At 35.7% G+C, this 22,233-nt stretch overlaps 1 protein-coding gene across 1 annotated transcript; it reads left to right on the top strand.

Annotated features, from left to right (window-relative positions):
- Positions 1–340: 340 nt before the first annotated feature.
- Positions 341–22,233, top strand: PALS2 (protein associated with LIN7 2, MAGUK p55 family member). Its single transcript, XM_013941363.2, has 11 exons — positions 341–457; positions 4,660–4,812; positions 10,453–10,605; positions 11,140–11,367; positions 12,561–12,692; positions 14,737–14,836; positions 15,407–15,475; positions 15,981–16,142; positions 18,572–18,774; positions 19,203–19,331; positions 21,665–22,233. Exons 1-11 carry the CDS (start codon positions 341–343, stop codon positions 21,839–21,841), a joined length of 1,623 nt encoding a protein of 540 aa, XP_013796817.2. The 3' UTR covers positions 21,842–22,233.

Below are 22,233 nucleotides of genomic sequence, written 5' to 3'. Positions count from 1 at the left end.
ATTTTATTGTATTTGGAAGGTTATCTCTATGCATATCATATACATAGTTTTATGCTTGTTCCTGTTTTTCTCAATCTTTAAGTAGCTGTGAATGTTAAAAGGAATGTGCTGGGCCTAGATTTAAGTTGATTGTGATGGTAAAGATTTGGATAGATTCCTTAGATTCCTTATTTCCTTCTTTCAAAAAAAGTCATTTTTCCATTCTGTCTACTTGCTCTCAGTTGATGCAGTTGACTGCTTTGCATCTCTAATGTTAATACTGTGGTGTGCTGCAGAGTTTTTTGCTATTTATGCAAGGCTGTTTTGGTCAGCACCTTTTGTTTTTTGTTTGTCAGCAGCAATGCAGCAGGTTCTGGATAACCTTACTGATCTACCAACATCAACAGGAGCTGAAGAAATCGACTTGATTTTTCTCAAAGGAATTATGGAAAACCCTATTGTAAGATCACTTGCTAAGGTATTTCAACTTACTGCTCTAAGTAGAATTTGGGAAAGTTTTAACTCTTAACTATAGTGTGAGCATGGAATATGGATTGAGGTATAAAAAATGGCTTTTATGTCAGGTATGTCTTATTAGTAGACTTGAAGGAATTCCTGAGCACAGATATAGCAGATTTGGTATAATGTAATTTGTGTGCACTTTGTTTTATTGTTATATGGAAGATTCTAGAAGAAAAATAAAAATTCAGACTCCAGATATAATGTGGTAACATCATTTATTGAGAAAATGTCAAAATACTTTAGAAGCAGTTGTTTTTAGTGTAGTGTTGTGACCACTGTTGTGTGCAAGACCCATATGCCTTCTGACTTTTAGCACTTTTGCCAAAGACGAAAAGTGAGAACAATAACCTACTTTTCCCTTGTGGCTTAAACAAGTCTTCTTTTTTTGTTTTTGACTCAGAATGACTTTCTGATCAACTCAGTGAAATATTCTCTCCATGAAGTGCATGCCCTTTCCTGGATCTCAGAGTAGTACTGTGACCTTTGATTAGACATGGGCTATCCTTAGTTGTGATCTTGCATTATCTGAATCTTTTATTCATAGATGATAGTAATCATTTATAAATATGTAAAGATTATGGATACAAAAATTCTTCCTGTAATTAAAACATAGCTAACCTTATCAGCAAGTGAGGCAGTCAATATCATACAGCACTTCTTTCTTATTCTTAATTCATAGCTGTAACGAACAGTTCCTTACATGAGGAAAACAGTCAATTTAAATATACAAATCTCTTTAATATGAACAGACATCTGAAAATAAGGCTAGCCAATCCTCTGGGCAGCCATGAAATATTCTGTAGTCACAGCTTGCAAACTTGTGAAAGCTAAAGGATTGATGAACAGGAATTTTGCCGAGTATAAAAATCTGAAAAGGAAAACTTTTCATAAGAATCATGTGAGAATTTACTTCTGTTCAGCTATTCAGAAAGCATTGGATAAAAGTGGAAAAAATGCATAGCAGTAAACTTAGAAATAATTGAAGTTTTTCACCTGTTAGTGATGACGGCTGAGAGTAAGATTTGTGTACTGAATTTACAGGAGTAAGTAAAAGCACTTTCTTGCTTAGAGTTGTTTCCAACTTCAGTATTTGCTACATACTTCATCTTTAATGTTTATCATCAGCAAAATGTTCACTGCAAAGCATATTTTCTTTCTTATCTCCTGATATTTGTACTTTAATGGCCAATTACAATTATGGAGAATTTAATGACTAGCAGATACTTAAAAAAAAAAAAAAAAAAAAAAGTACTGATAATGGAAACACAGACTTTTAACTATAAATCTGCTTTATCTAGGATGCTGAAAGTTTTTAACTGTGTTCACATGGCATGACCACACTGATATTTTCTTTTGTAATTATTTCAGAATTAAATCCAGAAACTCAGTCCAGCCAGCAGAACTAAATAAGGACAACATCAAAAAGACAACAAAGTTCATCAATATCAGTTTCTCTCTAAAAGTGTATAAACCTTGTTTTTTCTATTAGCAAAGCTAGTTTTAACAGAATAGGTAATTCTTAGAGTTCTGAGATGGCCAGATTATTTGTGAAGATTCAATTCAGACCAGGCCAGAACTGTAAAAGCCTTTTCACTTTCTTTTATTAGTCAGCTATGAAGACTAGTCATTATGTAAAGTATTGCAAAAAGGACAAAAAAGAAACTTATGGAAATGTGCCATGAGTAATACAAACTCACTTTTCTTTCAGACCTTAAAAAAAAAAAGGCAAGCAATAAGCATGTTTTTTAGTTTATAATAATATTTTGCAATGCAGTTTGACTAATCTTTTAAAGATGCATTTAATTTTTTTCACTCTTCTGTCTAGAATAAAGCCATCAAAGTAGAAATTACAGGTCTCTCTTTTGGGAAAGATTCTTTGTACACATTCCTCTGCCTCTCTCTGCCTCTCTCTGCCTCTCTCTGCCTCTCTCTGCCTCTCTCTGCCTCTCTCTGCCTCTCTCTGCCTCTCTCTGCCTCTCTCTGCCTCTCTCTGCCTCTCTCTGCCTCTCTCTGCCTCTCTCTGCCTCTCTCTGCCTCTCTCTGCCTCTCTCTGCCTCTCTCTGCCTCTCTCTGCCTCTCTCTGCCTCTCTCTGCCTCTCCCTTTTTTTGTTTACCCTTGCCTGTGAACTTGTTTTCCAGTTCCTGTGTGTTCCCAGGTGGGGGGCTTTTGAGGGGAAAGGGAAGTAACTAAAATTACTGTAAAATGCATTTTCCTGTTAGCTGCTGATGTATATACTCAGCCCTAACTACCCGATAGAATTGGTTTTTGTTTTGTTTTGTTTTTTAAGCTGTTGCTAGCTTTGGAACATGCACTAACTTTACTCAGTTTTGTTACCTACCTATCTTATCAACATTTTCTTCTACCTAGATTGTCAACTATTCTTTGAACTTCAAACCTTTCATCTCTGTTTTGCAATGACACTAAATGCAGTGCTTTTAGTATTGCACTTACAGTCTAGGCAGAGCCTATGCCATACTGGGTATATGGCTAACCCAGCCCAAGGATGCTTAATCTTAGAATAAACTATAAACACAGAATCCAGTGTTTAGGATGTCAGACTGTGGAGTCAAAAGTTGTATTATTTGAACATTTGGCAAGTATAATAGATACTGAATGAATTAAAAAAAAATTCAATCTGATCACCATTTCTGAAATGGTGAACTTAAAAAAACAAAAACAAAAAACAAAACAACCCCCCCCACACCAAGTTCTAAGTTAACACTTTTTTAATTCATACCACTCCATATCCTCCTAATCCATAGTCTATTGCTGGATGGGAGTTTGTTAACTGGTAAACTTTCTGTTCCACCTTATGTACATAGCTTTGGTTTTGGGGTTGAGATGAGGATGTTTGTATTTAGATTAAACTCTGTGGTAGTGGTAGTATTTTAAAGAAAAGGAGTGGGAAAGGGAAAACATGTAACCCAGATTCTTTAATCTTGTAATGTTTTTGCAGATGGAGTATGTTTAAAAGTCAAAAGATTTGTAGGGTTTTTTTTTTTTACTTTCTATAAAAGAAGTAAACCTTAAAAGAAAGATATTGTTTACTATATGTATTATGTACAACAGAGTTAACAACAACATAGCATTCCTGTATTAAGGAGAATGTGTGTAGGTGCCAAGGTCTCAGTGGGTGTTGGTAGTGGGAAATATTTGAAGTGTCTTTCTCTGTTAACTGTTCCAAAGTTTGATCATCAGTCCTGAAGAAATACCATTTTATAGATATCAAATAGAATTTAATACTCAGGTGATTTCAGGGGACAAAGAAAGAGTTCTTTTCTGTTTTTTGGCAAAATTTCATTTTAACTTTTATTTAAGCAGTAGTAGGAATGTAGATGGGTGTGTACACCTTCAAGTTACATATACATGTGGTATATATAGACTACTCCTAAATTTATCTGTTTTCTTGTTGTTTTTTTACCTGCCACAGCAATTGTTCTTTGCTGAACTTCTTGTTGCTACAGTGTTGTAAATAACTCATAATTCAGTGTTGGGAGTTTCAGTTATTTTTGGCCTCATGTGATTACCTCATTTTATGATATAGCACTGCCTGCAATAAATAAGCAAAGCATTTGGATTTGTGAGGTATTCCTCTTGCCACTCAAAGCTCTTACCTTTCAATGAATTCAAGTATCTGCTATTTTTAGGGAAGGGTTATGTCTGCAGCAATATCTCTAGAAAGAGGTGAAAAATTATGCAACTTTCCTTCAGAATTTGGCTTTCTGAAGGTATTTGAGTGGGAGGAGCCTCAGGTAAATGCTTCTCATTCAGCCCTTACTTTTTTTTAGCAGATCCCTGAGCTGCCTTTTTGCTTTTCTAGAACATGTACTTCAGATCTTTTCTTCTTCAGAACCCAGTGAAGTGCTATGCTATTCAGAGAGAACTGTTTAGTGTATATGCCTCTTACACAGAGGTTACAGGAAATACAGACATGCAAGTATCTCTTGACAGGTGCTGCTTAGAGAGTTTGTCTGGTCATGCAGTTAAGCATGCAAAACCCTTCAGCAGTTCTGAAGATAAAATATATAATTAGATTATATGTAATAGTTCTGGCTTTCCTGCTGAAGGAGGCACCAAAAAATTAATGAAAAAGTGATATGAATTGGAAGTACTATTTACTTGAAACTTATAGTGTAATATGTTTATTTTATTTACAGGCTCATGAGCGGTTGGAAGATTCTAAACTCGAGGCTGTCAGTGACAACAACTTGGAGCTGGTGAATGAAATTCTTGAAGACATCAGTCCCTTAGTAAATAAAGATGAAAATATTGCAGAATTAGTTGGAATACTCAAGGAACCTCATTTTCAGGTGCCATTTTTTTCTGTATATTGCCCATTTATTAGATTAGTGCACACTTACAGATCTAGGTATGATAATAAAACAAAAACAACTGCAACCTAACAAATAAAAATAGTTGCAGCAAACTGTCTTACCTAGGATTTTACTCTTATTGAAAGGTAAAGCAGAAGCCATGTGGGGTCAAGAATGAGTAGGATTTTATCTTCTCAAATATATTTTCATTCATTGTGTTAAAATCTACTTGAGTTTTTGTTTTAAATCTTGGACAAAAATGTAGTGTTTGCATGCTCACTAGAGATTTCATAGATGCCATTAAAAATCTACTGGAGGTTCCATCCTTCTTAGCATTTTCTCCAATAATTCTGTTTTTTACAGAAACTTCTTCTAATTTGCATAGTATCAATGTCAGACCAACTGGTATGTGGTTTGTTGACTCTTCCCTTGAACACGTTTTAAAAATTGATGATAAGTTTATTGCATGCTATGAATAAGATTGCATGCTCTTTTTTTCACTGTACTGTGGGGTGAGTCATGGATGTGTAGACATAAGCTATTTCTAGGGTTTTCTACTTCATTTGCTGCAAATCTTGTGCTGTACACAAAGAATCAGGTAGGAAGTTAAAGGAAAATATTAATGGCTAAGATGCTTTCAATGCTGTCCTGGAGAGCTAACCTATCTTCTTTCACTGGGTCAGAATTATAGACTTTTTTTTTTTTTTAAAGGAAGATTGAGGCTGCTTTGCTTCTGTGTTTTTGTTTTTCCTAAGTGCGTGTTGTGAAATTGTTAGTCCCATTTGCAGAAACAATGAGCAGTTTTGGCTGCTGCATACAGACAAAAAGCAGCTAGTTAGTTACTTTTTAAAAATTCATCTGATGTGATTTACTTTGGAAACCTATTTGGCGCCCAATTTTGTGCTTCAGTTCCCCTTGTGGAAGCATGCAGTAAAGACAACTGAGTGCAAAGTAGTATTATTTCAAGTAAGTCTTTATATAACTGATATCATAGTCATGACCACTCTGGAAGAGCTTCTAGGAAGATTTGCAGACCAGAATGTGAATGTAATATTCTTTCTGAGGCTTGGGGAGGCTCTATGTTTCTCTGTAAGGAGGAACAGAAAATTAACCAATTACTCAAGAATTAAGTACATTCTATCCATTCTGCCCTACTTGTAGGGAGGAATATTCCAAATCCTACAAGATGGGACCTGTAAGGAAGAAAGGAAAAATAAAATGTGATTTCTAACTATAGAAAACGTATTTTGTATCCTTTCTCTAGGGCAGTAAAGGTGCACAGTAAGCCACTGTTGAATAAGTTGACTTAAGTTTCATGGACACTATTATGTAACTGTGTTAGAGGATCATTCTGTGTTGTACAGATGAATGGTACTGTTTTATCACAGCATCATCTTAACCATTGTTACCTACCTGAACATACAGGTATCAAATGTGGTATACAAGTCATCAATGTAGTGGCTTATTTTAATGTATTATTTAGTACTAAAAATACTCAACTATAGAACTTACCATTTATGAGGTAAACCTTTCTTTTTCACAGTTCTCCAGAATATACGTGGGTGGGGAGGGAGAATACATGGGGTGGGGAGGGCTGGCTTCTTAAGTAAAGAATACATGTATGGTTACACTACTATGTTCGACTGTCTGTCCCTCCCCTTCATCTTTTCTCCTTTCATATCTCTCCCTCCCTTCCACTTTTTAGCCTTTTGACTAATTTTAACCAAACTTTTCGGGGAATCAAAGTGTGGAAGATAGTAGGTTCTTATGAGTTACACAGTATCGATGACTGGCCATCAGGCCAGTATGTGTTGAAGAGCCAATTGCACTGCATGGAAAAAAGCTATAGCAAGTCTCATCAGGCTTGCTGGAGAGCAGAAGAGAAGGGTGGCAGGAGAGGGTGCCTTGAGGGAGAAAGAGGAGTTGAAAGTATTGCACTGCTGAAGTGGTGAAAGAAAGATGAGAGAGGGAGAGCTAACGTGCAGAAGAATCACTTCTGCTGCTTCTGGAAGAACTCGTTCAGTTACTTTCCCCTTTCCAAGAGTTTATACAAGCCATTCATCCTAAATAGTAGCTTGCAGTGGCAATAAAATACTTAATCTGAAAAGCAGCCAATATTTTCTCCTAATAGTTAGCTTTCTAATGGCTAATCATACCTTAAAAATAAGTTTCATTTAGAAAAGTGATCTTTAGCTGCCTCCTAGACAGATCTTTATTTATAGAGCTATTTTTCCCCAGATACTCATGCCTCCTTATCAACCCCCAGTGATTTCTCTAAGATCTTAAATGATTTCTTCACTGTACCCAGAGCAACCTTTAAAAAAGTTTTTTCTCTTTTTTGCATGTACATCAGCAGCAAGCATTCTGCTGATTATTCTTATTTTTAAACAATATTGTCAGAGAAGACTAGCACATACTTAGTGCTTAAAAGGAGAGGGGAAAGGTTTTAAGCACTTCTGAGGCCTGAAGCATTAGAAAATGAGTCCTGAATTTGAGAACATTGAGTTCTTTTGCCTCTGTGCATCTCTCCCTACACCCCCCCCCCCCCACAAAATTGTAATTTAATTGTTCTGGTGGAACATAGTTGGGAAATGATAATCATACAAGGACAAACAATGCCTCATAACTTGATCATGCTGAGGATTTTGGGGGGGGGTGTTAGGGGAACCAAATTCTTGAATTTGAACTTGCCTTCAGCACTGAAGAGAGCTGTTGGATGTGTTTAATGTTTCTGGGCTTACTGAATTATGAACTACATATTGTTTGTTTTTTTTTTTAACTGGCAAATAAGTACAGCTACAGAGAACCACTGTAAAGAAGTGAAGATATTCTAAGCTTATGGACTACTTAATGACAGTATCTTGCAAAAAGAGGCCATAGTGTCTGCCATAGGAATATGTCCATTGTGCCATTCTCTTCTGATATGCAGAGAGTTCTTCTAAGCATTGATTTCATTTCTGTGAGAACATTTCTTCAGTTATCCAGTCTTGGATAGCCTGCTGATGCTGTTTAAGGATTCTGTATGGAGGAAACTTTGAATCATCTTTTGCATATTGATTATTTAGTCCGTGCCATTTTGCAGGCTCTGATAGTGGTTTTATAGATGTTCTGACTCCAGTATGGAAAAGGTCAGATTTCAGGGGAGCTCCAGAGTTGCAGGAGCAGAGGATGCCACTGTTTTTCAAATGTTGTAAGAAAGAAGCAAGTGAAGTCCATGCTTCACTTGAAGACATTCACCATGAATTCTATTGGAAGTATTTCTCCAATCACTCAACCATGCTGCTGAAATAAGAAGGTAATTGTGATCAACATAAAATGTTGGAAAGTAGTCTCACAATGGATATGAATTCATGGACTCTGTTACCAGGTGACTCGGTTTCTTAAATGTTCTTCAGGACTGGGTCCCATGTCCTGGCTGGAATGAAAACATCCTGCTAAAACTGGTATAGATTCTTGAGTCTCAGAAATGAGAGTTAGGTATGAGAAGGTAGTAAATGGACCGTGGCTTGTTTTAAAGAAACTGATAAACTTCTTTTCTCAAAGAAACCATTTTATAGTTGTAGGCAGCAATTTACTGGACTGATAGTCCTTCTGTGACTCAGCCATCATGTAAATAGCATGAGAAAGATTTTTGCAATTGAGAGATACTTAATGAGTTGAGCAGCTGAAAGAATTCATGATTATCCATGAAACTGAGTGAAGAAATATAATCAGAATGTGGATGAAGGAATCAGCTTTTAAGAAGGGAAGAATCTTGTGGAGCATGTTAATTTGAAAAGGATAGCCCAGGCTGTTAACTAGTCATCCCTGACTGTGGATCAGATTATACTCCATAAAGTACACTACCATTATGGGAGGGAGGGGTATGTACAAGCATGGTTACACGTGAGGCTCCATGAGAAAATGTGAGAGTTGAATGGTTTATGGCAAGAAGGTTTGGGACCAGCTTGTTCTAGTATGTGACCAAAAAGAAAACTGTAAGCATCTTACTGATGCATCTACCTGGCATTGTCTGTGGTAATGTGTCAAAATGTGTAGTTGGTACTAGCTGGTTTCATTTTGAAAATGTAGAAAGATCCAAAATGTTTCTTGCAAACACTGGCAAGCCAGAGATCTGTTATCCTGTTTTCTGGATTGGATGCATCTTGGATAATGAAGAACTAGAAATTGCTACCATCTGACAGCTGCTTGATTTAAATAAATGATTGTTTTTCCTATTCATTTGATTTGGTTTATGTCCACAGTATCTGAGCAGCCACAATAACCAGCTGTCTTTACAGCTTTAATGGAAAGGGCAGAATCACTGAGTTAGTAACTCCTTCTAATCTCAGGTTGAAGTATCAGCAGAGTCACTATATAGTTTATTTTTTGGAGGCAACTGAAAATAACTGTTCAGGTTGTGATGCCTTGCAAGGCTTGCTTGTTGAGCTTAGCACTAAATTAATATGGTTGCAGAGCTTTTAGGTTGGAGGTTGGCTTACAGAAGGATGGAGCAGAATGCATGGCAGAATTGTTAAACTGAAGCACTTAAATGTCACCTGCCCCACTTTCTAGTCCTGTTTGCTGTTTTCCTCTGGCACATGCATGTCACTACCACTGCTAGTTCCTATGGTGTCCTGCTTTCTGCTGCTCTCTCCAGCTTCTTACTTGATGCCAATCAGTGATCTAGCTTATGACTGTATCTCATCAGGTCACTGTTTGAAACAAGGTTAGTTCTCTATGTTGTTTGAGGCAAGATAGGCCTAATAGGCATCGCCTCCACTTGTTTGCCTTTCTCTTCCTATACCTGTCAGTGAGAGTGTATGATGCAAGATGCTTTATCTTGAACACTGTATGTGGTGGTTATAGTGTGCCCCTTTTTCCTCTTTTAAGACAGAAAGTCTCCAGTATAATTTCACATGTTTGATTTCTTGTTTAACCTGTATGTATTATCTTAGAAATTTTTTCTTTAATCTTAAACTAGACTTTCTTATAAAAGGTATTTTAAATTGTATTTTCTTCCAAAGATGGTTATATTTATTTGGATCGCCACCTTTTGGTCTGTACTTACATATGTGAACTAGTGAAAACATTGTTAACTATAAGGTCTGAGTTCTTGTCTTCCAAAAAGGGAAGTGTGTCAGCTTGGATTTGTTATAATTTTTTGGGGCTAGAATTCTGCTTTGGTTTTATACAAGCAGAAAGTACTCATTCTGAAGATTGTCAGAAATCCTTGCATACCTATAATTATCTTTAATTTACAGTTACTTCCAAGTTGCTGTAGAGGAAATTTTATTACATTAAACACAAGTATACAGTATACACTGGATACAGTCTTGCTAGGTGAAAGACTATTTTAAGTGCACCTTTTCCATCTTCTTCCCTGTAAGTTAACACATTCCTCTCAAATTCATTGCATTTCTGCTATAATTCCTTAAGAAAAAGTACTTGTGTTTACAGAAGAGTATATTTGTCAAGATAGTATAGTGATCAGGCCATGTGAGTATTTACATTTCATATGAACATGAAAGTTAAATTTTGCTGTTCCATGCAAAGTAAGAGTTTTAAGCCCTAAATAGGCAATTTCAGTGGTTACTAAGCACTAAATCCTTTTGGTTATTTCATAATATAAAAAAGGCTTTTTCTGTTCCCTTGCAGTCACTCTTGGAAGCGCATGATATTGTGGCTTCAAAATGTTATGATTCCCCTCCTTCTAGTCCAGAAATCAATAATTCTTCAGTGAACAACCAGATCGTTCCAGTAGATGCTATTCGTATCCTTGGTATTCACAAAAGAGCGGGAGAGCCACTGGTAAGTAATTGCAGATGAGTGTGTCTTTAAATTAAAATGTAAGTGAAAGTGTTTGCATCTGCTTAATTTATTGCATTAAAGTTTTGATTCTTTCCCTTATCATGCTGTGTAATTTAAGGGGTGAGAGGATCAGTATTGAGAGGTCAAAATAGGAAGATATCTGTGTGTTCTCTATGCTGTTTCTTATAAGAATTTATGATAATGAATAGATAGATAGTCATTAGGCAGAATGATTTGGTAGCATAACTGACTAACACGACATCAGTTTGGTACTAATACAAAATGGCAGGATTGCAACCAGGCGCAATGCAGTCATGGTTCATCATATGAAAAACTTGTGTGAAAGCTCTTTTGGGTCACTTGACAATTACCTGTATATTAGGAACTCTTACAGTGTAGTAACTATTATTGTCAGTGTTTTCTTGCAGGGAGGGAGATGGCATATCCCATAGCAGTATATTTTTGCTTGAGGTAATGGTAAAATGAAAGTGGAATTCAAACAATGGTAAACTTGGTGTCATGTACTTCTTTCAGGGTGTTACATTTAGAGTTGAGAACAATGATCTGGTAATAGCACGAATCCTGCATGGCGGAATGATAGATCGACAAGGTCTTCTGCATGTAGGTGACATCATTAAAGAGGTAAATGGCCATGAGGTTGGAAACAATCCAAAAGAATTGCAGGAACTGCTGAAAAACATTAGTGGGAGTGTCACTCTGAAGATTCTCCCCAGCTATAGAGACACTGTTATTCCTCAACAGGTTAGTAGCGCACTTCTAACAATTCTGTCAAAACAACTTCTGTTTGGTACTTTATTGCGTAAAATTACTGTAAGATTTTGGATTAGCCATGATTTGATTGTTTTTGTACAAATAATGTTAGCAGGAAGGCTAAAATGCAGGTATCTATATTCCCCTTCAAGTACATCTTGGAAACTGGATTATTCAGTAGATTCAGGTCACACCTAATAGAAATTTGCTTAAAAAAATCATATTAGAATCTAAGTCTGATAAGCATTTGTATAATTTCAAGCATGTTTCTTTGGCACCTAGTAACCTCCCATGACCTAGCCATAAGCACACTAAACCGCAGTAAACTGCATGTGTTTGACATGATCAAGTGTCCAGGTAATCTGTTTCATAGAATTCAGAAATGTACTGAATTCAACAGACTGGCTTGACTAAGACTAAGCTTCCAAACCTTAGGTTGGAACTTGGTGGCTATTCCTTATCCTTTTGTTGTTGCTGTGCTCTGTTGATTTCTCCATTGCAGAAGTAATTGTTGCTCTAAATCAGCGCATCTGAAACACGTTTAGGTAGTGGGTCTTAATGTCCGCAAGTATAATGGACTGTGCTTACGTTGAGCAGATGCAATATGCATGTACTGTATTTGAGGCAGGTACACTGCTTTCTTTTAACTTTTTTTCTGCCAGCTTGGATAACAAAGATGTCTCCAGCCTACTGAAGCAATTCAGTGTTTCTTCCCCTGCATCAAATTTGAGTCTTAAGCAGTCACATCTTATTTGTTTTAAAACCTTGAGGTCATGGCAAAATTAATACTTAAGACTCCACAAACCTTGAGGGCACTGCTCACACTCTGAGAAATGTATAAGTTTTTGAGTAACTTAATGTCAGAATACTAATTGAGATGTGTATATTGAAATGCAAAAATGAATGTTTTATAATACACTGTCCAAACAGAACAGTTGGCTTTTTATATTTGTCATAAAGCTCCTTCAGCCAAGGTTTGCACTGCAGATTAATTTTACTCTCTCAGCTGGTATACTATTTGTGATTTTTTTTTCCTCCCATAAATTGAATTTTACTTACCAAATGCAAATTTGATCATGTCAAACTTTTTAGGCTCTAAGTGAAGGCATTACTTCAGCTTGACAGATAAAGTAGCAAGAATGTATTTTGTATTCTTCAAACTTTGTAAATTTTACACATTTCAGGTTTTTGTGAAGTGTCATTTTGATTATAATCCATATAATGACAACCTCATCCCATGCAAAGAAGCAGGTTTGAAGTTTTCTAAAGGAGAAATTCTTCAGATTGTAAACCGGGAAGATCCAAATTGGTGGCAGGTTGGTAAAACAATAAAAGAAAAATTATTTGTATATATATATTAAAAAAATTGAGACCTTCACTGGTTGCATTAATAAGGAACTCTTTAAATAATGAACTATTTATAAATAGTAGATATAAAAAAAAATATTTAGATTGTAATCCATTTTCAAGCTAATAACAAGATATCAACAACTGAAATACAGTTTATACTATTCAATTTTCAGTAGTATATGTAATACAGTCCTTTTGCTATTGCTACTATTTATTTGTCTTTGTTCTTGTATCATAAGCCTAGACGTTCCAAAATCAGTTTTAAGTGGACAATTTCTAGCAGAAAGTCTTAGGTTGACTATAATAATTGTGGTAAGCCTTCCCTGACAGTGACTGTGGAAGAAGTGGACCCCTTCCTGAGTGCTCAGAGTTGAGGAGAAAGAGAGGGAAATTAGCCCTGTGGATTTGAAGAGGGGTGAGAATAGTTATTTTGGAGAAGGTGTATCTTTTATTTCCACAGTGGTGGTCAGTGTCTGTGAGCTGTAACATGCATGTTCATAATCAGAGTGTTTGGCACTTTCAAATAGTAACAGTTCATCCTGCTTTCAGATTGTATTTCTGCATTCGGTCCTTCAGTAGAAATGTAATCCAGCGCTTATGCTATCTTTTTTTTTTTTTTTCCAAAACGCAATGCACACAATTAAACATCATGAGTACCTTTGAATGTAGGATAAGTGAACTTTCAAGACACTTTTCTCAACTGAGATGTTCAAAGTTGCAAGTGGCAGTGGCAATCCAGGCTAAAATTTTAGCATTAATTTCTCTTTCCACCCATAAATTGCTAACTCTGTGCTAGATAACAAGGAGTAGTGGGCCAAACATTACTTAAATGAGCAATGTATATATTGCTCTGAAGAGCAACAAAAATATTTGAAAACACTTCAGTGGGTGCTGCTGAATTCTCTTACTTGTAAGTGACTAAGAAAGAAAGAATTAAAGGGGGGCGGGGGAAGAGGCAGAAAATTTGTTACTGCCAAGTTAATTAGTTTTAGGAGTTAGATGCTCTGAAACTCCAGCATAGTTTGAAATAGCTTATGTGCTGTCTTCTATGTTATTTTTCAAATTTCTCTAGCTTTTAACTTGACAGAACCCGGGAGAAGTAAATCAGAAGGTCTCTTAAACAGCCTCTATGAGTTGGGGGGGGGGAGTAGATATGTGTTAAGCCAATATAGTGTATTGCAAGTAATTCTATGCAGATTATACCACTGGAAAAAAAGTTAGTGGACGGTCAAGAAATACTAGACTGTTACTGAAAACTTGCCAACTGTAAAAATTCAGTTAGTCACTAAGAGGTAAAAGAATACAACTTGAAAAGCATATAGTTCCTGTTAGCAAGAGACAGGTCTACCAGTTACAGAGAAGAAAAAATACAACATTTCATAACTGTGTGTTTGTATGTATTAAGCTTGCTAGGCATTAGTCCTGCCATGGACTAACTAATTTATAAATGGTGTCAATGGAGAATATTAGCCAAACTTTGATTACCAGGAATACTTAGTAACTAAGACTTAAATCTTTAGTTCTGTAGTGCAGAAGCTTGAAGGACTGATTAGATATGTGTTAATGAAATTCCCTGTTTGTGAAATGACAGTTAAAAAGTTGCACTGGAACCCATTTGGAGCAGCACAAGAATACAAAATAAGTCTGTGTACTAGAAAGTCCTGAATTTTGCCACTTGAGAGTTCAATATTTGGAGCTATGGAAGTCCATCTAGGATTTTGATGCCAAAAGTTTATAGCTCTAGGAGGTTATTAACTCAATAGGAATCAGTAGTGAAACTTGTGTCTGTTTTATCTAAGCTCTTTGAATTTTAATACCTCAGTGGCAAGCTACTGTAACTGTAAGGCAAAATTTTAAAAACCACATGTGAATTTGAATTGCTAAGTCTCAGTAATAAAAGTATCAACACTCACCAGTGAGAAACTGGCAGTATGAAAGTCAGTCATCAAAATGTTAATGAGAAAAGTGCTTCTCACAAGTTACCTATAATTTTATTAATGTTTTTTCCAGGCTAGTCATGTCAAAGAAGGAGGAAGTGCAGGACTTATTCCTAGCCAGTTCCTGGAAGAGAAAAGAAAGGCATTTGTTAGGAGGGACTGGGACAACTCAGGTGAGATTTAATGAATTTCAGGAACATATTTTGCTCTGACTCCATTTTTTTCCTTTTCCTGCCATTATAGAAACTTGAAATTTGCTATATGGGAATACTCAATATTGGTAAATGCTAATTATTATATTTGAATAACTTTGTTTTTGGCTTAAGGACAAAAGTAAAAGTATACACTTGGTTGTCATAGATATATGAATCACTTTTGCCACCTGCTGATGAAAAGCTAAATGACGGGAGAAAGCCATAGAATTAGTGTTTTTTTTTTTTTTTAATGCACTAAAAGTTAATATAGTAAACATGTATTTTGAGGATTTTTCTGGAATTTTTTAGAAAGTTTTCTTGGTAAACTAAGTTTATTTTCAGTGTTTTGTTCTTACTATACCATTTAATATGTGAAAATAGATGTAATTTTCCTTAGGATATATAAAAATTCTAGAAAGGAACATAATCGTTTCTTCAAAATAGTCCTTGTAATTTAAATTAATTAAAATTAAATTAAAACTTGCATATATTCATGTAAATATCAAAACATCAAAAATGATGAACTTGTCTCAATTTTTTTTTTTCCAGGGCCTTTCTGTGGAACAATAAGCAGCAAAAAAAAGAAAAAGATGATGTATCTCACCACAAGAAATGCAGGTATTTCTTAATATTACATAAGAATGCAAGTTCTCTAGGCTTCTAAACTTGCAGATAATCTAATGTATCCAAAGCAGAAATATGCAGTAAAATATCTGATTATAAATTCAATAGATCAGATATTTTTTGACGTTTAAAAGGAATAGTGACCAGTGGAGATATGGTGCTGAGTACATATTTCAGTAGGTGAAAGTCAGAGCAGAGTGGTGTGTTAAAAAAGAAAAAACATTAAAGCTCACTAATTGGTAATCACAATTTTGCAGTTCTGATCACTCTGCAAAGTTCTCCTTGGAAGTAAAGGTAATAATCTCACTTTACGCTGCCCCTGAAGGAGTAGCTATTGTATTCCAATACCAATTTAAAGCCAGAAGGCTTATATCGGACTTAAAGCCTTTTGAGTACTATTTATATGCACATATGTTCCATTAATATATAACAGAACTGCTTAATTATTTTTGCAGTAATGACTGAGCATTAACTATTTTTTGTACACCTTTCAATGTAGAATTTGATCGTCATGAAATCCAGATATATGAGGAAGTAGCCAAAATGCCTCCTTTCCAGAGGAAAACACTGGTCTTAATTGGGGCCCAAGGAGTGGGGCGAAGAAGCTTGAAGAACAGGTTTATAGTACTGAATCCCACTAGGTTTGGAACTACAGTGCCATGTAAGTTGTCAGGACTCCTGTGGTAATACCCTATTTTGAGTCTCTGATTAGCCAGAAAATAACCTGAAGTTAATCCCAGTGATTCAATGTACAAGTAATTTTGGCAGAGTATAAAAATTGCATAGAGTGGGAAAACAAAAGGTTCTTCATCTTCTCAGATAACTGGGCTAACGTATGACCACAGCTAGAAATACATGTAACTATCAGTTAACCATTACTGATGCTACAGAAAAACAATTTTTATGTGTGTGTCTGTCAGTCTTTTAAGCATCTGCCTGTCTGTTAGGTTTCGAGTGTCGGTCATCATGAGTAAATTATGGGATTCTATAAGTTCCTAATAGTCTTCACTAATCAACAGCTAGTAGAATTTCTCAGGTCTACTCTTAAGTTTTCCATCTGTAAAAGCATCTTAGCCATTATAAATTGTTAGTTTAGCATCAGAACAGTAGGAGAAAGAAGCAAGTAAACTTCCAATGAAATTGAAGCATTTGTAATCTATAAGGTCCGTATGGGTAATCTGATGTTTTATTCTGTCTAGCATCAGACCCGTGGTCTTTCTTTTTGCTCCCTGCAGAAAAAACCTGCTCCCTTACTGAAGTATTGAATTGTTTTCTTGCCTTCCCTCCATTCAGACAGTTGCTTTTGCTCGTCTGCAAGATCTTTGGTTTTTAAGTGCCCTCCCTCCCCATTGACTGCTGACCAGAGAAGTCCACCCTGGCTCTATTACTATTCTCTGCCTGCCGCCTGCCCTTTAGAATTTCAAAAACAATGTTCCCTTCTGTTTTCAGTGGACAAAAAGTAGACCTGATAATAGGGGAGGAGGGATAAGTCTTAAAAAGAAATTGTGGAGCCTGAAGAGAGAGACAGTTCTTCTGATTTGCTCAATCTCTAAACCACCAAACTGGCTAATGCACTAAGGATTGATATGTATGGCTGATAACAGGATTGATTTCACAGTGTAACTTTAAAAAAAAAATCTTCTCCTTGGAATAGGGTTATTTTACTTTGACAAAAGATACTGAGAAAATTACTGCTTTTTTTAATTATCTATTCCCCTTAAAAAAAAAAAAAAAAGCCCTCAAAAGTACTGATTTCTCTAAAATGCTGTATCTACAAATAAGTAATATGGTGCAACATTACAATGCTTTAACTTAGAGCTCTTGAGTCACCTTCAAAGGCATAAAAATAACTTTTCTAACCTAGTGATCTGACAATCTAATTATGCACATGCAGTACATAGTTTATTGTATATAGAATCTCTTTTCTACCTTATATTTAGATTTTGAGTAGGATAATCAGTAAATTCAATTGGCCTCAGTTTCTTTGATTAGAAGAAACCTCTTCAAGTTATTCCCAAAAGATGTTTTCCTTTTTTGCGTTTTTTGGGAAAATGGCTGAAATGGATCCATACCGCTATGAGGAAAAGCATATCCTTGGTGTTAAGTTCCGATCCTCCAGCAAATGGTGCTATGTTTTTTCTTCAGTGTGGATAGCTGAACTGTTAAGTCATCTTCTGGCTGTGAACTGTCATAGCTCATTCTCCAAAATTTAATTCAAGATGCTCCGAGTTCTTTTAATGTTGTATTAATCATTATAGTTTTAACTCTCCCGTAGAATCTTGTCTATGACTAGATGTTCTAGTGTTCTAGTAATACTTTTATTACTAACAGCTTCAGAAGATTATTTATCCTGGGACATGAGTTTTCTATAATAATGAGGTTGATAGGAATTATTGGCTGGGGGGAATGCTTTCCGCTTGTATCACAGTATTATCAAAGGGATCCATTTGCTGCTATGTTTACTATATTTTGGAGTTCAAACAGTGGGCAGGTAAAATGGTGACAGGACAGCAAAGCAGATAATAATCAGGTGTTTTTTTTCTTTACTTTCACTTTCTTGCTTAAGTTAATGTCTGTGCTGCACACTGTAGGCCAACACTTAAGCTAGCTGTTAATGTTTTACTTAACCACTGGCATTAAACTCTCTCCACTGAATTTATCTTGTTTTAAATGGTAAGTTGTCCTGAAAAGCAGGTTGATCTGGCCTCTGCTAAGTTTCTTGCTACTGTGGCTAGGCTGCTTTTGCTATTCGAGCTAGCTTACTTTATAGGTAGTTCTGGTATGTCTACCCTAAATAACAGTGAGGGAAGTACGTGGTATTTTTAAATTGTTTAAAAGGGGCAGGGGGAGCAGATTTTGACAAGTGCTCAGTTACGTTTTCAAAAGTAAATCTGGCATACGAGAGTTGAAGTTATGTGGATTTCCAGGTCACTTGAGTAATGATTTTATTCGGTGAATAATGAAAAAGATAGCATGAATGAGTGTTGTGTGTGGTGTGAACGTGTAATACAGAGGAAGTAACGTAGTCCAGTCTCATACTTGTATTCTAGAGATAAAAAGCTAATGTTCAATTTAAATTTTTTTATTTAGTTACTTCACGAAAGCCAAGAGATGATGAAAAGGATGGGCACGCATACAGATTTGTGTCACGAGCTGAAATGGAGACGGATATTAAAGCTGGCAGATATTTGGAACATGGAGAGTATGAAGGAAATCTTTATGGCACCAAAATTGATTCCATCCTTGAAGTTGTTCAGACTGGAAGGACCTGCATTTTGGATGTGAACCCACAGGTATGTATTTTATAATGTTATATTCAAAAAGTAGGAATATAATGTTGAAGAGGTATGCCTTTAAATTAAAGGCTTCTTAGCTGCTTGTGTCATGAAAGATTACAATGTAGACTGGATTATTTGTGGCACCTCGTTAGAGCAAGTTAGAACAACGAAAAAAACCTCAGGTTCTGCATGAACGGGGAGCCTTGCATAGTAGTAAGCAATCTTTTTGGCCAAGAAAAGAACAATGTTGAGCATTTTGAAAAGAAACCTTGTAATTCAGGCAGTGTAGGAGTTTCTGAAACAGAAATAAAAATACTAGCCTATCATGTAGTTCTGCTCATTGTAACAGACTAGTTTTGCAGTGCCACATAAGTAATGGGGACGCGTGATGAGTCATTCTCATATTTAGTTAATTGAGGTGCATTTTTGTTCTTTGCTTCCAGGCCCTGAAAGTACTGCGGACTTCAGAATTCATGCCCTATGTAGTGTTCATCGCTGCTCCAGAATTAGAGACTTTGCGTGCTATGCACAAGGCTGTGGTAGATGCTGGAATTACAACCAAACTTCTCACTGTAAGCAGAGTATTTCACATTTAGTTTGCTTTGAACAGGATGTTCTTAAAACTTTTTTTAACTTTCATTTTAGATTAAATTTTTCTGAAATTAAAGTCTCTTTAAGAAAGGTTAGACAAGATCTTTGCTGATTACTTAGTGCAAGTTAATCAAATACTATGTATAAGGCAGATTGCTTCTTTCTTAAAAATAGACCTCTTACAGAGAAGTACTAATTACAAGAATTGCTTGTAATATATTCTTTGAGAAGTGCCATATTTGATTATTTGAGGCAAATTATAGATGTTTGATGGTGGGAATTTTTCTTTTGTAGAAGTGCCTTTCCTTACCATTCACCATCTCTACCCCCCAAGAAAGCTTTGTACAGGTCTGTCTGAAAAAACAGGTGTGCTTTAAAAATAGAATCTGTGTTCCTTAGGAAAGATATTGCAGCCTGCATAAAACACTTAATGCAGCTAGGCCCTGTTTCCACTGCTGCAGCAGCACATGCTGCACTGAGAACGGCTGGGGGCTGCCAGAGTACAGAGGAGTGTTGAATGGCTGCTCCTTGTATTTGTCATGTAAAAGCAAGTGGCCCATTTTATGCATTAGATCGTCTCTCCTTTTCTGAGATACAATGTGCAGCAGAAGGAAATGAGCCATGTTTCCTCCAACCTAGCATATTGAAAGTATTTGTATGGGCATGAACTTTCCCAGCTGCAGGACCAAAGCAAAATGTCAGACTAAGAAGTTAAGGAAACCATTCTGTTCAACAGTGCATCTTCCCCTACCTGAGAAAAGCCATGGCTTGCTGACAGCTCATGATGCTACTGCAGTAGCATAGATAGTAGCAATATCTTACATAATGCTGAAGGGGCATTCAAAGTAATAAAATGGGAGATGGGTTAATTTGCAGTAAATGAATGAATGGTGTGAGTTTTTTGTTTTTTTTTTTCTTTTGAAACCTGTGAGATTCCATTCACTTAATCACATGAGAAAATATCCAGTCCTATTTGTGGCTTCTAGTTGTTATCGATTCTAGTATATCTTTGGGTTCTCTGCCATTTCCCCAACTGAACCCTGACTTTTGCAATGGATATACAAGAAAGCAAGATTAAAACTGTCCAGACAAATCTAAAAATAACTTCTTGCATTTCCTAATATTTGATTCTTTAAAGGACATCCTTGCCTTTATTTTACTTGTCATTATGAATAAGGAGGATGGTTGCATTTAGAACATATATATCTGTATGGACTCTATTAATCATGTCTGTGCATGTGTATATAATGAGTATAGTTTGCAGCTTCATTCTGGTGTACTTCCTGAACAAATAAAAACCAAATGTGCATTGGAAGTATTAAGTATGTTCTGCCTGTTAGTGAATCTGTCCAAATTATTTCTAGCATCCTAAGCTAGATCCTATTGCAAAAATTCTGGCTCTTGTGGTCCTACATTTGCTTGCTTCCTTCATTTACCATGAAGGAAAGGCTATAAACAAAATTACGTTTTCATTTTGGCTGTCACATTTACAACTGTATCAGAACTTGAAAATGTTAGTAAATATTGGTGTGGGGAGCAAATCTCACAACTGATCACAAAAAAATTGTTTTTGTGCAAAAGTGGAGAGGAATCTTTTAAGAATGTAGAACTAATGAAACATGAAAAAGTGCTGAGTGGCAGCACTTCATGAAGTCTTCATAATGTAGGAATATAGGTTTCCTGCCTATTTGACAGCTCATGTCAGAAGTAAAATAAAGCAGTAGTACTTTATGAATCAGAAAAAACATGTGCAAGTGAACAAGAAGGACAAAATGTAGCCTCTAAAACAATAGGACATTCTAGAGCTTTATTCTTCTAGAAATCTATCTTTCATTGTCAAACGTACTTGGATTCTTGGATTCTTTCATTTTTGGATTTTTGGCGCTTTCTGTGAAAATAAAAAAAAAAGGGGGGGGCATAATATATTTATATAACTGATTGACTCAGTTATTCCTAAAGATATTAACTTTATTCTAATTGAATCATCAGTTGCATATACAAAATGATTAATTGCCTGTTGTGTATACAGCTCCAGTTCAGGTGCTTTTATTGGCTTTGTTAAAGATAGCAAGATTTGCAAACCTTTGGTTGTGATATTTAATGTTATTGACACAACATTTTCCAGATCTGTCAAAGTATTTTAACTTAAGTTTTATATGGAATAAAAATGAAAACATTTCATTATTATATTTTAAACTTGTGTTATGTGGTTATAAATAGTCCATTGCAGTATGTGATGAACTAATACTTCTTTGAACTGATAGTTTTTTGCCAAGTCCTATGTTCTTAATTATTTTAAAAATCTTTTCAACAGGACACTGATCTGAAAAAAACAGTAGATGAAAGTGCACGGATCCAGAGAGCATACAACCACTATTTTGATCTGACCATTATAAATGACAACCTAGACAAAGCCTTTGAGAAGCTACAGACTGCTATAGAGAGACTGAGACTGGAACCACAGTGGGTCCCAATTAGCTGGGTATATTGAGATTTCTGAAGATGAGCTTAAATAACAAACAAAATCAACTGCAGCAAACATGCTAATGTGACGAGACATTGTGTAGATACAAAAGATAACTTGCAGCGCCTGTGCATTTTTACTCTGTATATTCAAAAGTACACTATTCTGAATTTTTATAGAAATGTTGAAGGGCAAGTGTACTTAAATATGTAATTTATTTTAATTTTTCTAACTTTTTACAGATAACCTTTCTATTCATATCACATGAAGGAAATGCGTTTAAGCATTTTTATATGTTTTGATTTAGTACCTTTGCCTTTTTCATCTAAGAAACTTTCAGTCATTCACTTTAACATTTACATCTTGGTCTTACATTTTCACTGTGATTAACAAAAAAAAAAAAAGATACTTGAAAATTT

This window comes from Apteryx mantelli, chromosome 2 (assembly GCF_036417845.1).
Source record: "Apteryx mantelli isolate bAptMan1 chromosome 2, bAptMan1.hap1, whole genome shotgun sequence".
Classification (NCBI taxonomy): Eukaryota; Metazoa; Chordata; class Aves; order Apterygiformes; family Apterygidae; genus Apteryx; species Apteryx mantelli.
This window is presented reverse-complemented; position numbering and strand designations above follow the sequence as displayed.

Coding starts and splice junctions, on each gene's coding strand:
- PALS2 (XM_013941363.2), top strand. CDS start 341: ATGCAGCAGGTTCTGGATAACCTTACTGATCTACCAACATCAACAGGA. Junction 14,837..15,406: donor GAGGGACTGGGACAACTCAG/GTGAGATTTAAT, acceptor TTTTTTTTCCAG/GGCCTTTCTGTGGAACAATA. Junction 16,143..18,571: donor GTTTGGAACTACAGTGCCAT/GTAAGTTGTCAG, acceptor TTTTTTATTTAG/TTACTTCACGAAAGCCAAGA.